General features: G+C 36.8%; 1 protein-coding gene across 1 annotated transcript in view; it reads right to left on the reverse strand.

Moving 5' to 3' along the window:
* Positions 1-23,247, reverse strand: part of LOC126484401 (peroxisomal acyl-coenzyme A oxidase 3-like) — a 144,028-nt gene that overhangs the window by 89,738 nt on the left and 31,043 nt on the right. Inside the window, exons 3-5 of the mRNA XM_050107901.1 lie at positions 20,494-20,784; positions 20,224-20,378; positions 12,107-12,229 (exon numbers count right to left, since the gene is read on the reverse strand). Coding sequence (XP_049963858.1) covers positions 12,107-12,229; positions 20,224-20,378; positions 20,494-20,784 — 569 coding nt within the window. The remainder of the gene's footprint in view (positions 1-12,106; positions 12,230-20,223; positions 20,379-20,493; positions 20,785-23,247) is intronic.

The following is a 23,247-nucleotide window of genomic DNA, read 5'->3' on the forward strand; positions in this document are numbered from 1 at the left end:
ATTGTGAACTACTCTTATTCCGCAATGGTCAAATTTCTGCTGTTATATTTTGTGGTCAACACAATCAAACACCTTCTTAAACTAAAGAAGAAAGACGCTGTTCACGACTTCTGTTTAATCTGTCCAGTGCCTTACAGGGAAAGGTGAATAAAGTATTTTCAGCTGTTAAGACACTTCTAAAACTAAACTGTATGTTTGACAGTAATTTATGTGAAATGAAATGATTAATTACCCTTCTATATACAGCCTTTTCATTGAATATTACAAACACTGATGGCATAGAAATAGTTCTAAAATAATCTACATTAGCCCTATCTTCTCGTTAATAAAGTGTTTTCACTATGGAGTATTTTAATCTTTCAGGATACTGACTGTTCCTAAAGGAAGAATTACAGATGTGGTTAAGTCCTAGGATAACATATGTGGCACAATGCTTTAGTATTCTGCTGGATACCCTGTCACATCCATGACAGTCGTTAGTCTTTAGCAATTTAATTATTGACTCAGTCTTCCCCTTGTCAGTATCATGGAGGTATACTTCAGATACAAGACTTGGAAAGCCATTTTCTAAGAGTCATATGATTCCCTGCAGAAACTAAATTTTTATTCACTTCACCTGCAATATTCAGGAAATGATTGTTACATACTGTCCATGTATCTGACTTAACAGGGCAAAGTAACAGAAACTATTTTACTTCATTTTGACTTTCTATCCTCGACCCTGGCCAGACACTTCCTTCATGGTTGACCATATGGTTTTAATTTTATCCCAAGAATTAGCTACTCCATTTGCATATCACATGCTTTTTGCCTTCCTAATGACATTTTAAGAACCTTACAGTGCTGTTTGTGATGGGCTACTGCAGCTCGATTGTGACTATTTCTAACATTTTGATACAATACCCATTTTGCACTACATGATACCCTCATACAATTAGTCACCCACCCAGGTTGCCTGTTAGTGCTAGTGACCTGTTTTAGACATTCTAATGGGAGACTGATATCAAAGGGCATGATAAATGTGCCAAGGAAAGCATTATGTTTATCATCTATACTATCATCACTATAAACATCCTGCCACTCTTGTTCTTTTATGAGCTTTAACCTCCTAACTGATTATCCCGAGATATCTCGGGTTAGACTGTTTTGCTGAGAAATATTATCCTGAGGAAATTTGGGGCCTCCAAGTTTACGCATCCTTGCAAAAACACCTGATTATAAGTTTTGTATTTTCTTTTACTACCGCTAGTTAGCACCAGCATCCAGGTTATAATCTTCGCAGTTATGTCTCTTATCACTAGTTAGCATTTTTTGTAGTTGCACATTTGTAACACAGTGTATTGCTACTGGCTTATGTTTTTGAAGTCATTGCAACAACACTGTGTTGTTTCGTGGCATTTTGGTACAGTTGTTGAAGTATTATATCTGCTTGCAGTCTTCCAAAACAAATGGCTCTGAGCACTATGGGACTTAAGACCTCTAAAACAAATAATGAGGAAGAGCAGTGGGAAGACACCACTGTTTTGGAACCTGGTGATGACTCTTTTGAACTTTTGTCAAGTGAGGAAGAATGTGAGAAAGACACTGATACAGACTGGTCTTAGGTGATAGTGTTGCATGTCATTGATGAAAATACTGTTTATGCTCCACTGAGATTTCCATTTACCTCTAATTCTGGTTGTATGATTCCTTTTGTTGATGATGAACTAGAAACATTTGAACAGTTCTTTGATAGTGATTTGATGGAAATGATAGAGGTGGAAACAGCTAAATATATCATCCAATATGTTTCAACCCCGAGATATAATGTTTTGCCACCATCATGTGAAGAACTTCAATTTTTTCCTGCTCTAACCATTTTGCAAAGTATTGTTTAGAAACCTGAATTGCAGATGTACTGCACACAACGAGAAAGCATATCAACTCCATTTTTCACTGCCGTAATGTCGTACAAGAGGTTTTGCCAAATCAAAAAGTATTTTCATTTTTGTAATAAAGTATGGAATGTCCCTGGAGTAGTGTCTATAGTTGTGCTACTGTTGCCCTGCAATCTGGTTGGAACAAATACAGTCTGAATGAGGTGATATGAATGTAGGGGGTCTTCCAACATTTTTCTCTTGCAGGATCACATATAAAATTTTGGTACTGTATCCAAAGTGAACTAGGAAATCCCTCTCGTTTGAACAGAAATGTCCTGAAGCCAGAGTTAGGGAAGCTATAAATAACTACAATCAAAATTTTCAGTTTACAAAAGTCAACTGTACCTGTGCAACCTTCAGTGACCTATTCAGTGCAGTGCTTTGATACATAGATAGATTCAAATGGAATACCATTTTTTATGTGCTTGGCCATTTCCAGTCTCCACAAAGAGCTCCTTACAAAATAGTCAGCTAATTTGTATCCCAGTATAGGAAGCCCTGAAGTGTCACATTGTTTATATGACGTTCTGATACATGTAGTGTCTTGATTAAATATAGCTAGTATTAACATCAAGCACTCTAGCAACTCTGATTGAATTTCATCCATAATATGTTCTGGATGACTTTCATTCTTCTTGTTTCTCTGCAGTTCCTCTCTTGACAGCCATTTGTGTAAATTAGATGCAATTAGACACGATTTCTCAACTACCTCGTTTATTAGTATTATTACACTGAATGTACCATTGTACTATAAAAAATGGCACATTCTTGTAAAAATGTCTTTAAAATATGTTATGTAAGCACCGAGTACTCACACTGAGGTGGAGTACATCATCTGTTAAGAAAGCACACCTCTCAGCAAAGGTATTGCTATTTAGCTGCTATTTTTAGAGGATACGCAGTTAGTTTTTACAAAAAGTCCTCTGCACAGATCACAAAGGTAAATATTGAAGCTAAGATATTTAATTTTACTTAATTATACTTAATTTTTCTCTTATTTGTACACGGTATGCTACAAATACCAGTAATGTCAGAGTCAACATCTACTTGCAATTCACCAACTTCTTCTATAATACCTCTTATATTTCAATGAAGTATGCTAACTCCTTGATTGATTTGATACCTGGCCTTTTTTGAAGATGGTCCCCTTTCTTTAGAGAGATTTCCCTTAAGCAGGGATACACATCAGCTGACTTCAATTTAAAGAAGGTGCGACTCTAACACCTATTACTACAAGAATTTTCCCATGAGTGATACCCCCCTTCCCCCACATGGTTCACTACATTGTTATCTATAAACTTTTCCAACCTCTCCTTCCCATATGTATTGAGGTGCAGGCCACAACTAGTGAAACCCCTCTATCGATAGACTCAAATGGCACCACTAGAATGTGAGCCATTACCCTTTGTCACCAGTGCCTTCTGTTGCTCCATGTTAATATACCTAACAGCTGTATTAAGATGAAGCTGATCAGCTGAAATAGCTGTACTAGGTGTATGTTTGTGTCACCAATCTGAGTAGTTATCTTTCCCAGTTTACTACCTATGTCATACTCATTGTCCCTATTAAGAGTATTCCCAGAGCCACCCACGATCACTATCGGGTACTCTTTTGTAAAATTCCTATGTAATTACTCTAGATTATCAGTCGACTGAGTCAACCCTGCACTGGGCATCACAATGCTAGTGACCTGGTACTCATTCCCAATACTTCCTGCAACTGTTGGCCTACACCTCTGCCATGGGAACTACCTAACAGTAGAATCTTTTTCTTCCTATCTGAATTTAACACTGACTGAGACTTTTTAACTGCTGAGGTCTACTGCATGTTTCCTTGATCTACATGTACAAGAAACTTCCCTCCACTAAACTCTTGACGGCTGGTCAAATCTATTGGCGACAGGAAGTGAAGCTGTGAATATAACCTTCTCTAGCAGTATTTTTACCAACTGCCAGTTTCTATTCCACAGCTCTCTTCTCCCTCAGTCAGACCAGTTCCTCTCTTGCATTTTCTAACTGCAGTTGAAGAGTACAAATCTTACGCTTGTGCTCCAGTATTAACTTATTTTTGCTACATATCCTGCAATTTCAGGAGAGGATAGCGCTAGAATGATGGTTTCCTCATTGCATTTCTTCCAGTGAAAATACTTTTCACAAATCTCACACTGTAACCCATTAGTCACAACCTAGGAAAAAGTCCACAACTTCTCATTCATGGTAAAAATTTTACAATTGTGAAAAAGCTACTTGTCTGCATGCTGAAAGACAGGATAGGGCCTATATATCAGCAAAACCAGAAAATTTTCCTTGTGAAGGTTAGTACCGGCCCGGTAATTCTACGAGTTAAGTTTAAAATTTTTGAAAATGTATATCTCCAAAAGGGAATTTCTTAGTCTGAATGCACCTTCAGTAATAAAAATGGAACTGCCAAAGGATATCAGCAGTCCATTTAACAAGTATAGGCTAGGATGTACAGTTAAACCCGTGTTTTATGTTTCAATGCAGTCCAGACTTAAAAAATGCAGAATTAAGGAAAATATTCCCCCCCCCCCCACCACCACCCAAAAAAAATGAGTAAAAACATGTGTAATTAGCATATATGATTAAAAACTGCAGTGCTCTCCAATACTTTGTATAACATCTGTCTAACTGAAGGAAATTAAATTTACAATATAATGTTTATAGAATAATTTGTGGTAAAGAATTTCATCAGTTCTTAAAAAATCACAGATGTGTAACAGCAAGTAAGAACTCATCAAAAAATTGAAATTGATGTCTGGGTACACAAATTATACGTCAAAACACACATTTTTAAGAGATCTTTCTTTTGTGCTCACCCAGAAAAAAGCAAAAATTTACAAACATGGTGCATTAAACCAAAAAGTTGCAGCAATTAAGTAGTTAAAGCATAAGCATAAATGTGGACATGTGCTTAATGACATATTGTCACCATCACTGTTATTGTTGAATGCTTTCATTATGAGCCACACTCCATTTGCTAACCACCATTGAAGTGATATTTTAGGCTTGATGAGAAAACAGATGTGAAAAAATGAGTTTACTTCTCCAATTTATGTTACAAGCTCATTAGAAGTTGACTCAGTGAGTTTCTTTACACTGTGTAAAATGTAAACTTGAAAGAAAGTTCAGATGCTACAGTTTTGCTTGATGGCCTCTATCACTGCTGCCAATCTTTACGATTTATAGTGTGTTGTGTGTGTGGTGCAAAGTCTATACAGGGTGGTCCATTGATTGTGATCAGGCCAAATATCTCACGAAATAAGCATTAAAAAAAAAAAAAAAAAAAAAAAAAAAAAAAAAAAAAAAAAAAAAAAAAAAAAAAAAAAAAAAATTACAAAGAATGAAGCTTGTCTAGCTTGAAGGGGGAAACCAGATGGTGCTATGGTTGGTCCGCTAGATGGTGCTGCCATAGGTCAAATGAATATCAACTGCGTTTTTTAAAAAATAGGAACCCCCATTTTTTACTATATATCCATGTAATGCGTAAAGAAATATGAATGTTTTAGTTGGACCACTTTTTTCGCTTTGTGATAGATAGCGCTGTAATAGTCACAAACATATAGCTCACAATTTTAGATGATCTGTTGGTAACAGGTAGGTTTTTAAAATTAAAATATAGAACGTAGGTATGTTTGAACATTTTATTTTGGTTGTTCCAATGTGATACATGTACCTTTGTGAACTTATCATTTCTGAGAACGCATCCTGTTACAGCATGATTACCTGTAAATACCACATTAATGCAATAAATGCTCAAAATGATGTCGTCAACCTCATTGCATTTGGCAATACGTGTAACGACATTCCTCTCAACAGCGAGTAGTTCGCCTTCTGTAATATTCACACATGCATTGACAATGCACTGATGCATGTTGTCAGGCATTGTCGATGGATCACGATAGGAAATATCCTTCAACTTTCCCCACAGAAAGAAATCCGGGGACGTCAGATCTGGTGAACGTGCGTGCCATGGTATGGTGCTTCGACGACCAATCCACCTGTCATGAAATATGCTATTCAATACCGTTTCAACCGCACGCGGGCTATGTGCCGGACATCCATCCCGTTGGAAGTACATCGCCATTATGTCTGTCATGCAGTGAAACATCTTGTAGTAACATCGGCAGAACATTACGTAGGAAATCAACATACATTGCACCATTTAGATTGCCATCGATAAAATGGGGGCCAATTATCCTTCCTCGCATTATGTCGCACCATACATTAACCCGCCAAGGTCGCTGATGTTCCACTTGTTGCAACCATAATGGATTTTCTGTTGCCCAATAGTGTATAGTATGACAGTTTACGTTACCGCTGTTGGTGAAAGACGCTTCGTCACTAAATAGAATGCGTGCAAAAAATCTGTCATCATCCCGTAATTTATCTTGTGCCCAGTGGCAGAACTGTTCACGACATTCAGAGTCGTCACCATGCAATTCCTGGTGCATAGAAATATGGTATGGGTGCAATCGATGTTGATGTAGCATTCTCAACACCGATGTTTTTGAGATTCCCGATTCTCGCACAATTTGCCTGCTACTGATGTGCGAATGAGCTGCAACAGCAACTAAAACACCTACTTGACATTAGCACTTGTTGCAGGTCGTGGTTGATGTTTCACATGTGGCTGAATACTTCCTGTTTCCTTAAATAACGTAACTATCTGGCGAACGGTCCGGACATTTGGATGATGTTGTCCAGGATACCGAGCAGCATACATAACACATGCCCACTGGGTGTTCTGATCACAATACCCATACATCAACAGGATATCGACCTTTTCCACAGTTTGTAAATGGTCCATTTTAACACGGGTAATGTATCATGAAGCAAATACCGTTCGCAATGGTGGAATGTTACGTGATACCACGTACTCATACATTTGTGACTATTAGAGTGCCATCTATCACAAAGTGAAAAAAGCGGTCTAACTAAAACATTCATATTTCTTTACTTACTACATGAATATGTAATAAAAAATGGGGGTTCCTATTTCAAAAAAACGCAGTTGATATCCGTAAGACCTATGGTAGTGCCATCTAGCAGGCCAACCATAGTGCCATCTGGTTTCCCCCTTCAAGCTACACAAGTTTCGTTCTTTGTAGTTTTTTCGTTTGATCCTTATTTCGTGAGATATTTGGCCCGGTCACTACAATGGACCACACTGTATATGAGTAGTGTATGTAGTTGTTCCACCTGTACTGTTTGAACGTTTAAAATGTGCTGTTGCAAAACCCTTGTTCTATTTCTGTTTGGCTCCTCTGTCACAGCACATCATCTGCACAAAAAGTATATTTTCAGCACTTTGAAAAATGCTTTAAAGCCTACCTGCACTCCCATCACATATCCAGTAGGTCAGCTCCTATTCACATGTTATCATGGTCTGATTCCTGTGATGACTATTTAGTGATCTGACAAGTTGCCAGAAATTAAGAGTTCACTAGCCAGAAATGGGTAACATTCCCTGATTATGACCGAGCATACCCTTTGAGACTCAGTGTTTGAATATAAAAGGTTGTTGATTAATATTGTTGCTGAAAACATGCAAAGAGATGAGACTAAGTTATAAATGCATAAGAAAAGGTTGTGTCTAGGCCCATTCATCATGTATTCGCTTGGTCCAGAACACTTTGCACCTACTATCTTGTTTTTCCACTGCAACCCAGCAGTAGTTGTATCATAACTGTGCACTGAAGCTAAATGTTACATGTTGTGTTGGCAACACCATTTGTGGATTATGTCAGCATTTCCTCTCTCTCATCTCCCTTCTCCACAACCGCCTAAAATATTCCCTTAATTCCGCCACCACCCTTGGTGAGAAACATTTGCCTTTTGAGCTACCTAAAAGTTGTTCAGTCACATCAAATGTCAACAGGAAGAAAATGGGACAAAGTCAAGTGAGACACTGAGTAAGAACTTAGAATCAAGGTAAACCTTATCAGGAAGAAATGTAAAATTGGGGAATTTTTAGCATTGATCTTATGGGTTTTTGATAGGGGCTATGAATTTACAGTGTAGGATCACAAAAAACGTAAAATTGAGGAATGTAAAAAGGAAGTTCAACTGTATTTCTATTTTAGATACTTATGAAACTCACTCTTGAAGCATAGTACAGACCATGGATTTTAAGTTCTGCAACTGATTATGTAAGTTTGAAATTAAACAAAACAGCAAATAAAATGTTGGGTGATCATAGGATTTTATTTTCCCATGTATTACTGTATCATTTCCCTTATTTACACAATCATTATTTGCCAAGGCTATGACAGAACATGTAAATCCAGTAGTTTTTTAAGCAATGTATGTTACATACTTTCTGAATTTATTTTTATTCTGAGAAAAGGCCAGTGCCACATGAGTCAACACAGTATGTCAGCTTCCCTGCTTTGTTGCCAAAGAAGTAATAAGATAAATTGGGCTAAATACTTATTTTAGAATTATCTCTCTAGTCAGAACATAACAATTTCTAATGCAGTACTGATTATTCCAGAAAGATAGTTTTGGACTTCATTAGCAATCTTAACCTATACGTTGTTGTTGTTGTGGTCTTCAGTCCTGAGACTGGTTTGATGCAGCTCTCCATGCTACCCTATGCTGTGTAAGCTTCTTCATCTCCCAGTACTTACTGCAACCTACATTCTTCTGAATCTGCTTAGTGTATTCATCTCTTGGTCTCCCTCTACGATTTTTACCCTCCACACTGCCCTCCAATGCTAAATTTGTGATCCCTTGATGCCTCAGAACATGTCCTACTGACTGGTCCCTTCTTTTTGTCAAGTTGTGCCACAAACTCCTCTTCTTCCCAATTCTATTCAATACTTCATCATTAGTTATGTGATCTACCCATCTAATCTTCAGCATTCTTCTGTAGCACCACATTTTGAAAGCTTCTATTCTCTTCTTGTCCAAACTATTTATCATCCATGTTTCACTTCCATACATGGCTACACTCCATACAAATACTTTCAGAAACGACTTCCTGACACTTAAATCTATACTCGATGTTAATAAATTCCTCTTCTTCAGAAACGCTTTCCTTGCCATTGTCAGTCTACATTTTATATCTTCTCTACTTTGACCATCATCAGTTATTTTGCTCCCCAAATAGCAAAACTCCTTTAATACTTTAAGTGTCTCATTTCCTAATCTAATTCCCTCAGCATCACCCGACTTAATTCGACTACATTCTATTATCCTCGTTTTGCTTTTGTTGATGTTCATCTTATATCCTCCTTTCAAGACACTGTCCATTCCTTTCAACTGCTCTTCCAAGTCTTTTGCTGTCTCTGGTAGAATTACAATGTCATCGGCGAACCTCAAAGTTTTTATTTCTTCCCCATGGATTTTAATACCTACAACAAATTTTTCTTTTGTTTCCTTTACTGCTTGCTCAATATACAGATTGAATAACATCGGGGATAGGCTACAACCCAGTCTAACTCCCTTCCCAACCACTGCTTTCCTTTCATGCCCCTCGACTCTTATAACTGGTTTCTGTACAAACTGTAAATAGCCTTTCGCTCCCTGTATTTTACCCCTGCCACTTTTAGAATTTGAAAGAGAGTATTCCAGTCAACATTGTCAAAAGCTTTCTCTAAGTCTACAAATGCTAGAAACATAGGTTTGCCTTTCCTTAATCTTTCTTCTAAGATAAGTTGTAAAGTCAGTATTGCCTCGCGTGTTCCAATATTTCTACGGAATCCAAACTGATCTTCCCCGAGGTCAGCTTCTACCAGTTTTTCCATTCATCTGTAAAGAATTCGTGTTAGTATTTTGCAGCTGTGACTTATTTAACTGATAGTTCGGTAAATTTCACATCTGTCAACACCTGCTATCTTTGGGATTGTAATCATTATATTTTTCTTGAAGTCTGAGGGTATTTCGCCTGTCTCATACATCTTGCTCACCAGATGGTAGAGTTTTGTCAGGACTGGCTCTCCCAAGGCTGTCAGTAGTTCTAATGGAATGTTGTCTACTCTTGGGGCCTTATTTTGACTTGGGTCTTTCAGTGCTCTGTCGAACTCTTCATGCAGTAACGTATCTCCCATTTCATCTTCATCTACATCCTCTTCCATTTCCATAATATTGTCCTAAAGTACATCACCCTTGTATAGACCTCCTTCCACCTTTCTGCTTTCCCTTCTTTGCTTAGAACTGGGTTTCCATCTGAGCTCTTCATATTCATACAAGTGGTTCTCTTTTTTCCATAGGTCTCTTTAATTTTCCTGTAGGCAGTATCTATCTTACCCCTAGTGAGATAAGCCTCTACATCCTTACATTTGTCCTCTAGCCATCCCTGCTTAGCCATTTTGCACTTCCTGTCGATCTCATTTTTGAGACGTTTGTATTCCTTTTTGCCTGCTTCATTTACAGCATTTTTATATTTTCTCCTTTCATCAATTAAATTCAATATTTCTTCTGTTACCCAAGGATTTCTACTAGCCCTCATCTTTTTACATACTTGATCCTCTGCTGCCTTCACTATTTCATCCCTCAGAGCTACCCATTCTTTTTCTACTGTACTTCTTTCCCCCATTCCTGTCAATTGTTCCCTTATGATCTCCCTGAATCTCTGTACAACCTCTGGTTCTTTCAGTTTATCCAGGTCCCATCTCCTTAAATTCCCACCTTTTTGCAGTTTCTTCAGTTTTAATCTACAGTTCATAACCAATAGATTGTGGTCAGAGTCCACATCTGCCCCTGGAAATGTCTTACAATTTAAAACCTGATTCCTAAATCTCTGTCTTACCATTATATAATCTATCTGATACCTTCTAGTATCTCCAGGATTCTTCCATGTACACAACTTTCTTTCATGATTCTTGAACCAAGTGTTAGCTATGATTAAGTTATGCTCTGTGCAAAACTCTACCAGGCGGCTTCCTCTTTCATTTCTTAGCCCCAATCCATATTCACCTACTATGTTTCCTTCTCTCCCTTTTCCTACTCTCGAATTCCAGTCACCCATGACTATTAAATTTTCATCTCCCTTCACTACCTGAATAATTTCTTTTATCTCATGATATATTTCATCAATTTCTTCATCATCTGCAGAGCTAGTTGGCATATAAACTTGTACTACTGTAGTAGGCGTGGGCTTCGTGTCTATCTTGGTCACAATAATGCGTTCACTATGCCGTTTGTAGTAGCTTACCCGCACTCATATTTTTTTATTCATTATTAAACCTATTCCTGCATTACCCCTATTTGATTTTGTATTCACCTCACCAAAAGTCTTGTTCTTCTTGCCACCAAACTTCACTAATTCCCGCGATATCTAACTTTAACCTATCCATTTCCCTTTTTAAATTTTCTAACCTACCTGCACGATTAAGGGATCTGACATTCCACGCTCCGATCCTTAGAACGCCAGTTTTCTTTTTCCTTATAATGACATCCTCATGAGTAGTCCCCGCCCGGAGATCAGAATGGGGGACTATTTTACCTCCGGAATATTTTACCCAAGAGGACGCCATCATCATTTAACCATACAGTAAAGCTGCATGCCCTCGGGAAAAATTACAGCCGTAGTTTCCCCTTGCTTTCAGCCGTTCACAGTACCATCACAGCAAGCCGTTTTGGTTAGTGTTACAAGGCCAGATCAGTCAATCATCCAGACTGTTGACCCTGCAACTACTGAAAAGGCTGCAGCCCCTCTTCTGGAACCACACGTTTGTCTGGCCTCTCAACAGATACCCCTCCGTTGTTGCTGCACCTACAGTACGGCCATCTGTATCGCTGAGGCACGCAAGCCTTCCCACCAATGGCAAGGTCCATGGTTCGTGGGGGGTAAGGAAATGGAACAATGAAACAATGCATGCTACAGGAAGATTTACATTACAGGAGATATGCACTATAGGTGGTGAATGAAAGCTGATGTTCTATCCTTTACATGTTATGGATGTAAATCAGTCATGCTTCCACGTATTAAAGAGCACAATCTAATGGGAAAAGTCCAAGATCATCATATTGCATATTTTCAATTAATGTACAAGTCCTGTGCAACACATCTGGTGAGCTTACTCTTGAAGGTGGGCAAGGGCATTCTTTTTCGATTGGATAGTGACTGATGCTGTTCTATGCTGCTTGAAACAATCTTCACAGTGCAGACCATTGTTTTTTTCAGAACCTATTCTAGCAGAATATGTAATATGATTTTCTTACCAGTTCTTCCTTATTTGTTCCAAGGAATGTTTTTACTTGGAAGTCAGCCATCAAATCAGAAAAGAAGTTAACGAGGATTTTCAGTGCAAAGGTAGCAGCCAAGTGTGGGATCAACTGCCACTGCTATAAAGGATAAAATAAATAGTTATTTTGTGAGAAATTTGTATTCCTCCACAGTCTAGCACCATGAGAATGTAGCAATAATGGAACTAACACAATGACTCACTAAATAAAATATAGACTCAAGCTATGTGATTATTACATAAGTTAAGCTAAAATGTTGCTCTCAGAAATTTAAAAATCTGATTATCCAGTTCAACATGAACATATCACTTTCTATGACTGAGAGTATATGAGCATACTCTTTTTTATGTAACTGTAGATATGTCATCTGTCCTATACATCATTTCATTGTCATTGCACTTTTAGAATAGAGTTAAGCAATTGATAAATAAACATTCACTTAAAAATCTGAAAAATTAAATAATAAATTTCATAGTAGCTACTAACATGGAAACAGCTTTATAAACCATTAAAGAAAGGTATTATTTAGGTGTTTTTTTGGTTCATTTTTGTTCATGTGTTATGTCCTATAATCTGTAAGGACACTGAAGAGAGGTAATCTCCTAATATAACTACCACGATCAAAACAAATAGGGGATAACAAGATATATAGCATACTTAATTGTATCAAAAGTTTAATTCGCCTGAGAACACTGTGAAAGGAGGCAGAATGGAACAGTGGAACAGTTCAGAAACAGATGAAGTAGCTACAATTACTGTCCCCTAGTACGATACCTCAGTATCATAAATTAGACAGTACTGTTTTGTTAATATGTGTTATGGATTCAGGGATATTACTGATCAGTTCTAGTGGTACACTGTCAGTCACTGGCTCAATCTGATTGAAAATCAGTGACATCATTGACAGAAATGAAAAAGAAATCAGCAATAGCACCAGTATTGATTCCAATAGCATTAGACTTATGTACATATAGAATGATTCAGAGTTTTTACAATATTTATTTTATAAAATTTACAATAATGGATGCAATAAGGTACAATGCGATACATTCATGAGAGTACTCATATTAACTACTCATGATAGTTCTCACATTGACAATAATACATGAATAAATGAGGTACATAAGACAACAGGATATCAGAATTAATATTTATGCATACAATATGAGACACTCATATTAGCAATACATTAGTACTTGAGAATCAATATGATATCTTTCATGACAAAAAGTAATTTATATTTATTTATGCATGCAGCAATGGGAGATCCCAGATATAAAATACTACTACACACACATATACTCATTCTATCCTTTACAAGCCTCTTCATCTCCAAATCACTACTGTAACCTACATCTATTGCAGCCTGCTTAATGTATTCTCCCTTGGAATCTCTCTACAACTTCCACCTGCCACTCCTTCCTAAATTACCAAACTAATGAATCCTTCATGCTTCAGACATGTACTATCAAACTGATCCTTTCTTTTGGTCAAGTTATGCCATCAATTTATTTTTCCCCCAATTCAGTTTGATACCTCCTCATTAGTTACTCAATCTATTCATCTAATCTTCAGCAGTCTTCAGTATTACAAAATTTCAAAAGCTTTCATTCTCTTCTTTCTGGATTGCTTATCATCCATATTTCACTTTCATACAAGAGTATACTCCAGACATTCAGAAAACACTTCCTAACATTTTAAATTTATATTGTATGTTAAAATATTTCTCTCCAGAAATGCTATTCTTGCTATTGCCAATTTTCATTACACATAGTCATTATTTTAATCATGATCAGTTGTTTTGTCATCCAAATAGCAAAACTTGACTACTTTTAGAGTCTCATTTCCTAACTTAATTCCTTCAACATCACTTGATTTAATTTGACTATATTCCATTACCCTTGTTTTACTTTTATTATTTTTCATCTTTTAACCTCTTTCAAGACATTATGCATTCCATTCAGATGCTCTTCCAAGTCCTTTTCCATCTGTGATAGATTGACAATGTTACCAGTGAACATCAAATTTTTTGTCACTTCTCCCAGAATTTTAATTCCTTTCCTAAATTTTCCTTGGTTTACTTCACAGTTTGATCAGTGTGTGGCTGCACCAGAAGTACATGACCTAAAACAAAAACACAAAAAAATTGGGAAAAAACCTTTATTGCTCTACATAGTCTCCTTTCAGCATGAGTTTTGCTGGAGGTGTTCTTACGCTTCCATACCCTATTTATAGTGAGAAGTGAGCTCCACAAAATAGCCATCAACTACAGACTCCACCTCTTCATTTTTGGTAAATCATTTACCACCAAGGCATTTCTTAATGTTTGGAAAGAGAAAATAATCAGAGGGGGTTAAATCTGGAAAATATGGTGCATGAGGAAGCAATTTAAACTTTAATACTGTGATTTTGGCCATGTCAGTAATGGATGTGTGACCTCATGCTTTGTCACAATTAAACAAAACTTTCTTTTTTGCTTAATACAGCCATTGCTGCTTGATTTCATAACTCAAACACTGTAATAAATTTGAATAGTACTCACCACTGATTGATTTTATTTTTGGAGATAATCAATAAAAATTATCCCACGCAACTCCAAAAAAACTGAGACCATGAACTTGTCTGGAGATGGAACTGTCTTCACCTTCTTGGGAACTGACTCTTTCCTTTCAGTCCACTGATCCACTGTTTTGACTTTTACATCTCAGGTGTGAAGTGATGGATCCATGTTTCATCTATGGTTATGAATCAAAGCAAAAAACTAGGTCTTATTGAAACAAAATGTAGCCAAACACTTGACTGAAATATCCCCACAATGTTTTTTTCCCCACTGTGGGTAAACACAGCTCCCATCTTGCACACATCTTTCTCATGCCCACATTTTCAGTCAGTATGTGATGTACGACTATTTCTAAAATGCCTACAATGTCTGCTAGCTCATGCCCTTTCAGTTGATGGGCATCCAGTACCATTTTGTAGACATATTTACACACTATTTCTTGTGTGATCATCTCATTTAGTCAAAAAGTGTGATATTCATCTTGGCAGCTCACACAGTTTCACTTAAACTCTGTCAGCCAATATTTCAGAGTTGTAAACAAAGGAGCACACTCCTCCAGAGTAGAAACTAACTCAGATTTAATGTCAGTTGGACTAATAAAATAAAACTATATGGTTCCATGGACTGTTTCAAGACTCAAGCATCTATGATGTATATATGCACGCTGAAGAGACAAATGAAAATTTGTACCAAGGTTGGGGTCTGAACTTAGGTCTGCTGTTCATTAGGCAGATGTGCTAACTGCTATGCCTCCCTGGCACAGTGGCTTTCACAACTGCATGGACTACCCTAGCATGTCACCCTCCCCTAAACTTAAACAACATTGCAGAGGCTCTTTAAGTGTATTGTTATAGCACATCAGCAGCAAATGAAATGGGTGTTCTGCCTGAAACCCAGGTATAAGTGCTTTAATCAAATGAAACTATGTAGTACCAGATACCTTTTGCAGTCTCAAACATTGATGATATATATATGCAGGCTGATGTGACAAATGAAACTTTATACCAAGGCTGGGATTCAAATCTGGGTCTCCTGCTCACTAGGCAGATGTACTAACCACTACACCATCCAGGCACGGTGGCTTTGCACAACCACACAGACTACCCTAGCACAGCTCCCTGCTCAAACCAAATTTTCATTCGTGTCAGCCCACTTGATATTCTACCTAAACTAGAGCAACACTGCAAGGCTCTCCATCTGAATTGGAACAGCACTGAATGAAATGGGGGATTTTGCTTGAAACCCAAGCACAGGTAGTTTAATCCTCAGACATGCTGTTTTTCATAACATGAGTGGGCATGTGGCATATTTTTTAGATATGTTAAGAATAGCAATCTGTATGTTACCAAGATGTAGATGTATGAGCAAAATCAGAGTTTAATAATGTTTAGTGAAACAGTGATAAAATAAACTTACATGATATGAGCTAAACTACTATTTACTTAAACAATAATAAAATACACTCTTATTACATCACACTGTTGCTATATACAATTGTTACCCCATGGTATATCTACATCTACATCTACGTGATTACTCTGCTATTCACAATAAAGTACCTGGCAGAGGGTTCAATGAACCACCTTCAAGCTGTCTCTCTACCATTCCACTCTTGAACGGTGCACAGAAAAAATGAGCACTTAAATTTTTCTGTGCGAGCCCTGATTTCTCTTATTTTATTGTGATGATCATTTCTCCCTATGTAGGTGGTTGCCAACAGAATGTTTTCACAATTGGAGGAGAAATCTGGTGATTGAAATTTCATGAGAAGATGCCATTGCAATGAAAAATGCCTTTGTTATAATGATTGCCACTTCAATTCACATATCATGTCTGAGGCACTCTTCCCCCTATTTCATGATAATACAAAATGAGCTGCCCTTCTTTGAACTTTTTTGATGCCATCCGTCAGTCCCACCTGCTGCAGATCCCACACGCCGCAACAATACTCCAGAACAGGGTCGACAAGCATGGTGTAAGCAGTCTCTTTAGTAGACCTGTTGTACCTTCTAAGTGTTCTGCCAATGAATCACAGTCTTTGGTTTTCTCTACTTACAACATTATCCATGTGACCATTCCAATTTAGGTTATTTGTAATTGTAATCACTAAGTATTTAGTTGAATTTACAGCCTTCAGATTTGTGTGACTTATTGCATAATCAAAATTTAGTGGATTTCTTATAGTACCCATGTGAATAACTTCACAATTTTCTTTATTCAGGGTCAATTGCCACTTTTCATATCATGCAGATATCTTATCTAAATCATTTTGCAATTCGTTTTGGTCATCTGATGACTTTACAAGATGGTAAAATACAGCATCATCTGCGAACAATCTAAGTTGGCTACTCAGATTGTCTGCTGTGTTGTTAATATAGATCAGGAACAATAGAGAGCCTATAACACTTCCTTGGGGAACACCAGATATTACTTCTGTTTTACTCGCCGACTTTCCATCTATTACTAAGAACTGTGACTTTTCTGACAGGAAATCATGAATTCAGTTGCACAACTGAAGCAATATTCCATAGGCACGCAGTTTGGTTAGAGGACGCTTATGAGGAACAGTGTCGAAAGCCTTCTGGAAATCTAAAAATATGGAATCAATTTGACATCCTATTCAGTAGCACTCTTTACTTAATAAGTATAAAGAGCTAGTTGTGTTTCACAAGAACGTTATTTTCTGAATCTGTGCTGACTATGTGTCAATAAATCATTTTCTACAAGTTACTTCATAATATTTTAACACAGTATGTGTTCCAAAATCCTACTGCAAATTGACTTTAGTGATATGGGGCTGTAATTCAGCGGAATACTCCTACTTCCGTTTTTGGGTATTGGTGTGAATTGAGCACTTTTCTAGTCTTTGGGTATGGATCATTCTGTTTGTGAGTGGTTGTATATAATTGCTAAATATGGAGCTATTGTATCAGCATACTTTGAAAGGAACCTGACTGGTATACAATCTGGACCACAGGCCTTGCCTTTATTAAGTGATTTAAACTGCTTTGCTACACTGAGGATATCTGCTTCTATGTTTCTCATCTTGGCATTTGTTCTTTACTGGTAATGAGTTACTTGAAGCATTAAACAGTGCAGTTGCATCAGATACCTGACAATGACTTAGTTAATTACTAATACCTTGTAGATAAGTGCCTCATTGCAGAACTATGCTGCTATCTCAGGATCTGAGTCATTTATTTGCATGGATTGTAAATTTTTTCTCACCTAGTTAGCTCTTTCATTTACATTACTGCTGCTCCATTGGATGTATGGCAACACAACTTATGACTGTATTAGCTGAAGCAGTAATAAAGGAATAGGCATGGACTTGGAATTGGGAAATAACAATGGAATGTTACAAGATAATGTTTTTTGTGAATGGTGTGCTCTATACATAGGTGCACTCACTCAAGGGTTAATCAAATAAAACTATATGGTTCAAGAGACCTTTTCAAGTCTCGGCCATCTACAATGTTTATATGCAGGATGAAGTGATGAATGAAAATTTGTATCAAGGCCGAGATTCAAATCCAGATCTCCTGCTCACTAAGTAGATGCACTAACCACTACACCACGCAAACATAGTGGCTTTGCACAACTGTGCGGACTACCCTAGCATGCCTCTCTTCTGGTTCCAAATTCACTTTCACACCTCAGCCCACTTTGTATTCCCCTTAATCTTGAGCAGCATTGCACAGGCTGCCTAACTGTATTGTAATCACACCACAGCATTGAATGAAAGGGGGCTCTGCCTAAAACTCAGGCCTAAGTGCTTTAATCAAATGAAACTATAGGTTCCAGAAATCTTTCCAAGTTTCAAACATCTGTGATGTATATCTGTGGGCTGAAGCAATGAATGGGAATTTGTATAGGGCCAGGATTCAAATCCAGGTCTCCTTCTCACTAGGCACATGTGCTAATCACTATGCCACCATGGCACAGTGATTTTGCACAACTGCATGGACTACCCTAGCATGCCTCCCTCCTTAATCCAAATTCACATCCATGCCTCAGCTCACTTGGCATTCTCCCTAAATTTGAGCAGCACTGCAAAGGCTCTCCAAGTGTATTCGAATAGGTCCGCAGCATCAGACAAAAGTGGGGATTCTGCCTGAAACCCAGGCATAGATGCTTTAATGCCATCCATGCCTCAGCTCACTTGGCATTCTCCCTAAATTTGAGCAGCACTGCAAAGGCTCTCCAAGTGTATTCGAATAGGTCCGCAGCATCAGACAAAAGTGGGGATTCTGCCTGAAACCCAGGCATAGATGCTTTAATGTGGTGGTGGATTTAAGTTCAATATAGTTCAGCTAATTTCAATGAAATATTTATAATACAAATGAACCTTACTCATGAATTAATCTATCTACTAGCCAAAACCAAATCAAAATCCTTACAGTAGATCCTGAAAGCAGTCATGATAGACAAACAGTAGTTAGCAGGAAACATCAAATTACATATAAAGACAAAAGAAGATTTGCTACAGATTAAAAAATTCTTTATGTCTGAAATAATTCTCTTATTTATCCCATAATTTTCTGGATTTACATGAATCTGATTAAGTAACTTGCCAACTATTCAATTATCGGTTTTGGTTTTTTTGATGGAACTACATTTCTATGGACTTGTACATGTCCATTTGCTATATGTGTTGTCTTCAGTACTCATAGTTTAGCTCTGATTTCAGACCATTGTTATAACTGAATTTGAATGCCCTACAACATAAAGCACTGTTCGTTGCTTATTTATGGGCCTAAATTGAGGTGAAATGCTGCCTGAAGAGCTGTCCATGTTTATAGGACATCTGTGTACTTTGTGTCTTGGAATACTGTCAGGTTTTCTTTAAATCAATCAATGAAATCATGAAATCTGAACAATATTTGTACAAACTGCAATAAATATGTGATCAAAACTGCAACACTAACAAAGCACTTTCAACTCAACATTTCCTAAGACCTAATTTATCAAAAGTTTCACCCTTTTTTTTTTGGCTCTAACATTCTGACATAGGATGTTCAGCACATGCTTCAAAGGTAAACAATAAAAGTTAAGGAAGTCTAACTAGCTCCCAGTGAAGCATTACAACAGATTTTATTAACCTTCTGCAGCAGTCACCATAGGTGTCTGCAAAAATGTTTCAAGGGCAGGGGAGGGGTAACTCTCTAAAATGGTCATTTTTGATATAGATATGTGGTCAATTTTGACAAGTTCAAACCACGAGAGCTAATTTTTATAGGTGATACGTAAACCTTATAATATTGTAGAGAATTGACATTTCCACTCAATACAGGAACGAAATCTCTGTATCTCAAATTCCAGGGTTGGGGCAAGTGTGCTTCTCTGTCCCTTCCCCTGCAGATATCTATGGCAGGCACTAAAACATCCATATTGTAAATGGGCAAGTACCATAAAAATATCTGTTCTACCACAAAAACAATGGTGACAAGGTCTGAAAATTGAGGCTGTATTGTTTTGCACATATAAAGTAGTATTCCAGAGCAGTGCTTCATAATAACAGCTAATAACTCACCTGATACTGACCGTCTAACAAGGTGAGAGAGTTCTCTGCATCTGGGGTATGCACTGCAGCATATCGAATGGCAATAGGAATTGCTTTCTGAAGGTATGCCAAAGCTTGTGACAGAACATCTACTCGACCAGCAGACAATGTTCCAAATGAAGCTCCTAGAATTATATTTTTGGTACCACATATTAATATTACGAGTTTCATTTTTTTAGCTACATTTTGTTAATTGCTTTAAAATTAAGTATTTCTTTGGTCTTCACAAGTAATACAAACCTAGCCTCTTATTAGGGTCTTTAAACTGACTGACATAATTTCCTTCTGGAGTCACATCCCCTGTCTTATTTAGAAGGTTTTCGCGAGGTATCCTGTATCTATTGAATAACACAAAACCATTGTCAACTCCATTCAGTCCAACCTTTTCTCCCATATCACCAACAATAACACCAGCATATGGCTGAAGGGTTGCTGGATTCCTTAAGGGAACAACAAATGCGTGTAGACCATGGTCTGTTTTATCTGGTGTAATAAGTCTTGCAAATATAACTGCATGTGTGGCACTTTTTCCTGCAGAAGAAAGTCATTCATTGGTTTATCACAATTCACATATTTTCAGAGTTTCAGTATATTGCCATACTCAAAACAGAGAGAAGAATTTATCATTATCAAAAAATTTTAGATATTTATGTTCAATGAAATTAACTAAATTTATAACATTGGAACAGTTCTGACAGAAATGCAAAAACACAAGTAACAAATTTCGTAATTTGGTATCAGATGTGTTCAAAAGTTAAAATAAGAAAATATTACTAGTAATCTTTTCTTATTTTAACTTCTCTAAGACTGAGTGGTCAGTGTGCCTGACTGCTGTGCAGAAGGCCTGGGTTCAATCCCCAATACTGGGAAGGATGTTTCCTTGGTGAGGGGAATGGGATCCATTCAGCCTTGTGATGCCAGCTGAGGAGCTACCTGAATGAGACTTGAGATACTTCCTTCTATGGATTAACTTTACGTATTGCCAACATTATGTGTGCCTTCTTTCCCCTTAACTTTACATCACCTCCATGACTTACTTTATGTACTTCCTTAATTGTTTAATGCCAAGTATTTTATTTTGTCAGATATTCTGTTCTTGTTTAACCCAAGCCATTTTTATCATACCATCAACATATGCATATGTTTTATTTGCTTTAGATGTGTTTCAGCACGCTTTCCTCCTCCCTCCCCGACTTCCCTCTGCTCTTTCTTTTCCCACACCTCCATTCTGTTAACAGTTTACTTTGTAACTTAGATTCCTTCATAGCTACATTTCCTCATGTTTCAGTAAGTTTCATATGCTTAATATAAGCATTCATGTTTCATTATGTACCTGTATACATCTATAGTTTTGTAACTGATGTATTTCTGATGTATACTCATCCTGTTTTAATACAATGCTTGGAGTTCCATTTGCCAACCCCTAATACATGGTAGAACTGTAATATACTGGATTATTTATTGTTAAATACATGCCAAACACATACTTATTCACTTTGTACTGCCATATTAAACCTTACAGATTTTCAGTGCCTTACTCTGCACTTTGTCATTGTACATTCTCCTTCACACAATAATTGATGACTGTTGGGTTCTTTGACAGGTAGGACATATTCTTTTGTAATAAAGCTATGTTCTGAGAAATTTTCATGAATTGTTGCCTGTTATAAGATTGTCATGGAGCTTACAGGACATTATACTTCATGTTGGTGCACTTTGTACATTACATTAAATTAGAGAGTTTAATTCCCTTTTAGAATTATTGTTTGTTTTCAATTGTATAGTCTGGTACTTAACTTCCAAATTATCAACAGATTACATACTTTATAATGGTAACAATAATAATAATAATAATAATAACAAAACAATAATAAAAGAAAGAAAAAACCCTCTGCACTCTGTTGTATGTATGTTCATTGGTTGTTACTTTTCATGTCTAATTTTATGATGAATCATTATATTGAGGTATTTGTACTAATATATTTACCTCTTTACTTGAATGTATTATTTATGTGCTATCATTTCAAATATTTGATTTTGCATGTTACCTTCTCATTTTTATTATAATTCTCTTACGTTGTTTTATTAATGCCAACAAGTATCTCATTGTATGTTTATATTATTTTATATCATTTGCACATTTAATTGTATATATCTGTTCATTTATATATTGTATATATTTTAACAACTTTTATTGATGTTACTTTGTTGTTACAATATCATTGATACTTATATATAGGACCAATACTATATTATACATTTACTCATTTCTGATTTACAGGGACCTGTAGATCATACTAATGAGGTTTCAATACCAGTATAATAATTTTAAAAAAAATTAGGAAGAATTACAGCTGTTGGTATCTTTTTTCTATGAATTATTGATCAGCCACAACCCCACATCAACATCTATATGATGGATCTACAAAAACTAAATGAGAAGAAGTGATCCCAAGCTTTGAAAAGCTGACAAAACCTAAGAGAGTGGTGAGCTGATCACAAGCCACTCTATACTGCATCCATAGAGGATGACATGTGGTCATCTGTTTTTTTTTTTTTTTTTTCCAGTTGTGCCTTTTTGCTCCTGGCATTTAAGCTGTGAGCTCCAATGGCTTGTGATGCACTGTCATTTGCCTCTTGTACCACAACTCTCCCAAGTTGAATAAATAATAAACAGACAGTCTTCTGTCTTATCATTCCTTTTTCTGTTCTTTCTTCTTAGTTCTGAAAGTCAGTGAAATGTCACTTTTTATACTATTTAAAAATATAACTAAGTTAAGTTATGTTTAGTAATATACCCATCTTCTTCAGCAGCTATAGCTGTATATATTGAAATAATCAGCAACCAATTGCATAAAAGGAATTTAATATCTTAACTGGCTTCAGGCACTTAGTGCCCTTCATCAGAAGGTTATAACTACACTCCTGGAAATGGAAAAAAGAACACATTGACACCGGTGTGTCAGACCCACCATACTTGCTCCGGACACTGCG

This window comes from Schistocerca serialis, chromosome 6 (assembly GCF_023864345.2).
Source record: "Schistocerca serialis cubense isolate TAMUIC-IGC-003099 chromosome 6, iqSchSeri2.2, whole genome shotgun sequence".
NCBI classification, from domain to species: domain Eukaryota; kingdom Metazoa; phylum Arthropoda; class Insecta; order Orthoptera; family Acrididae; genus Schistocerca; species Schistocerca serialis.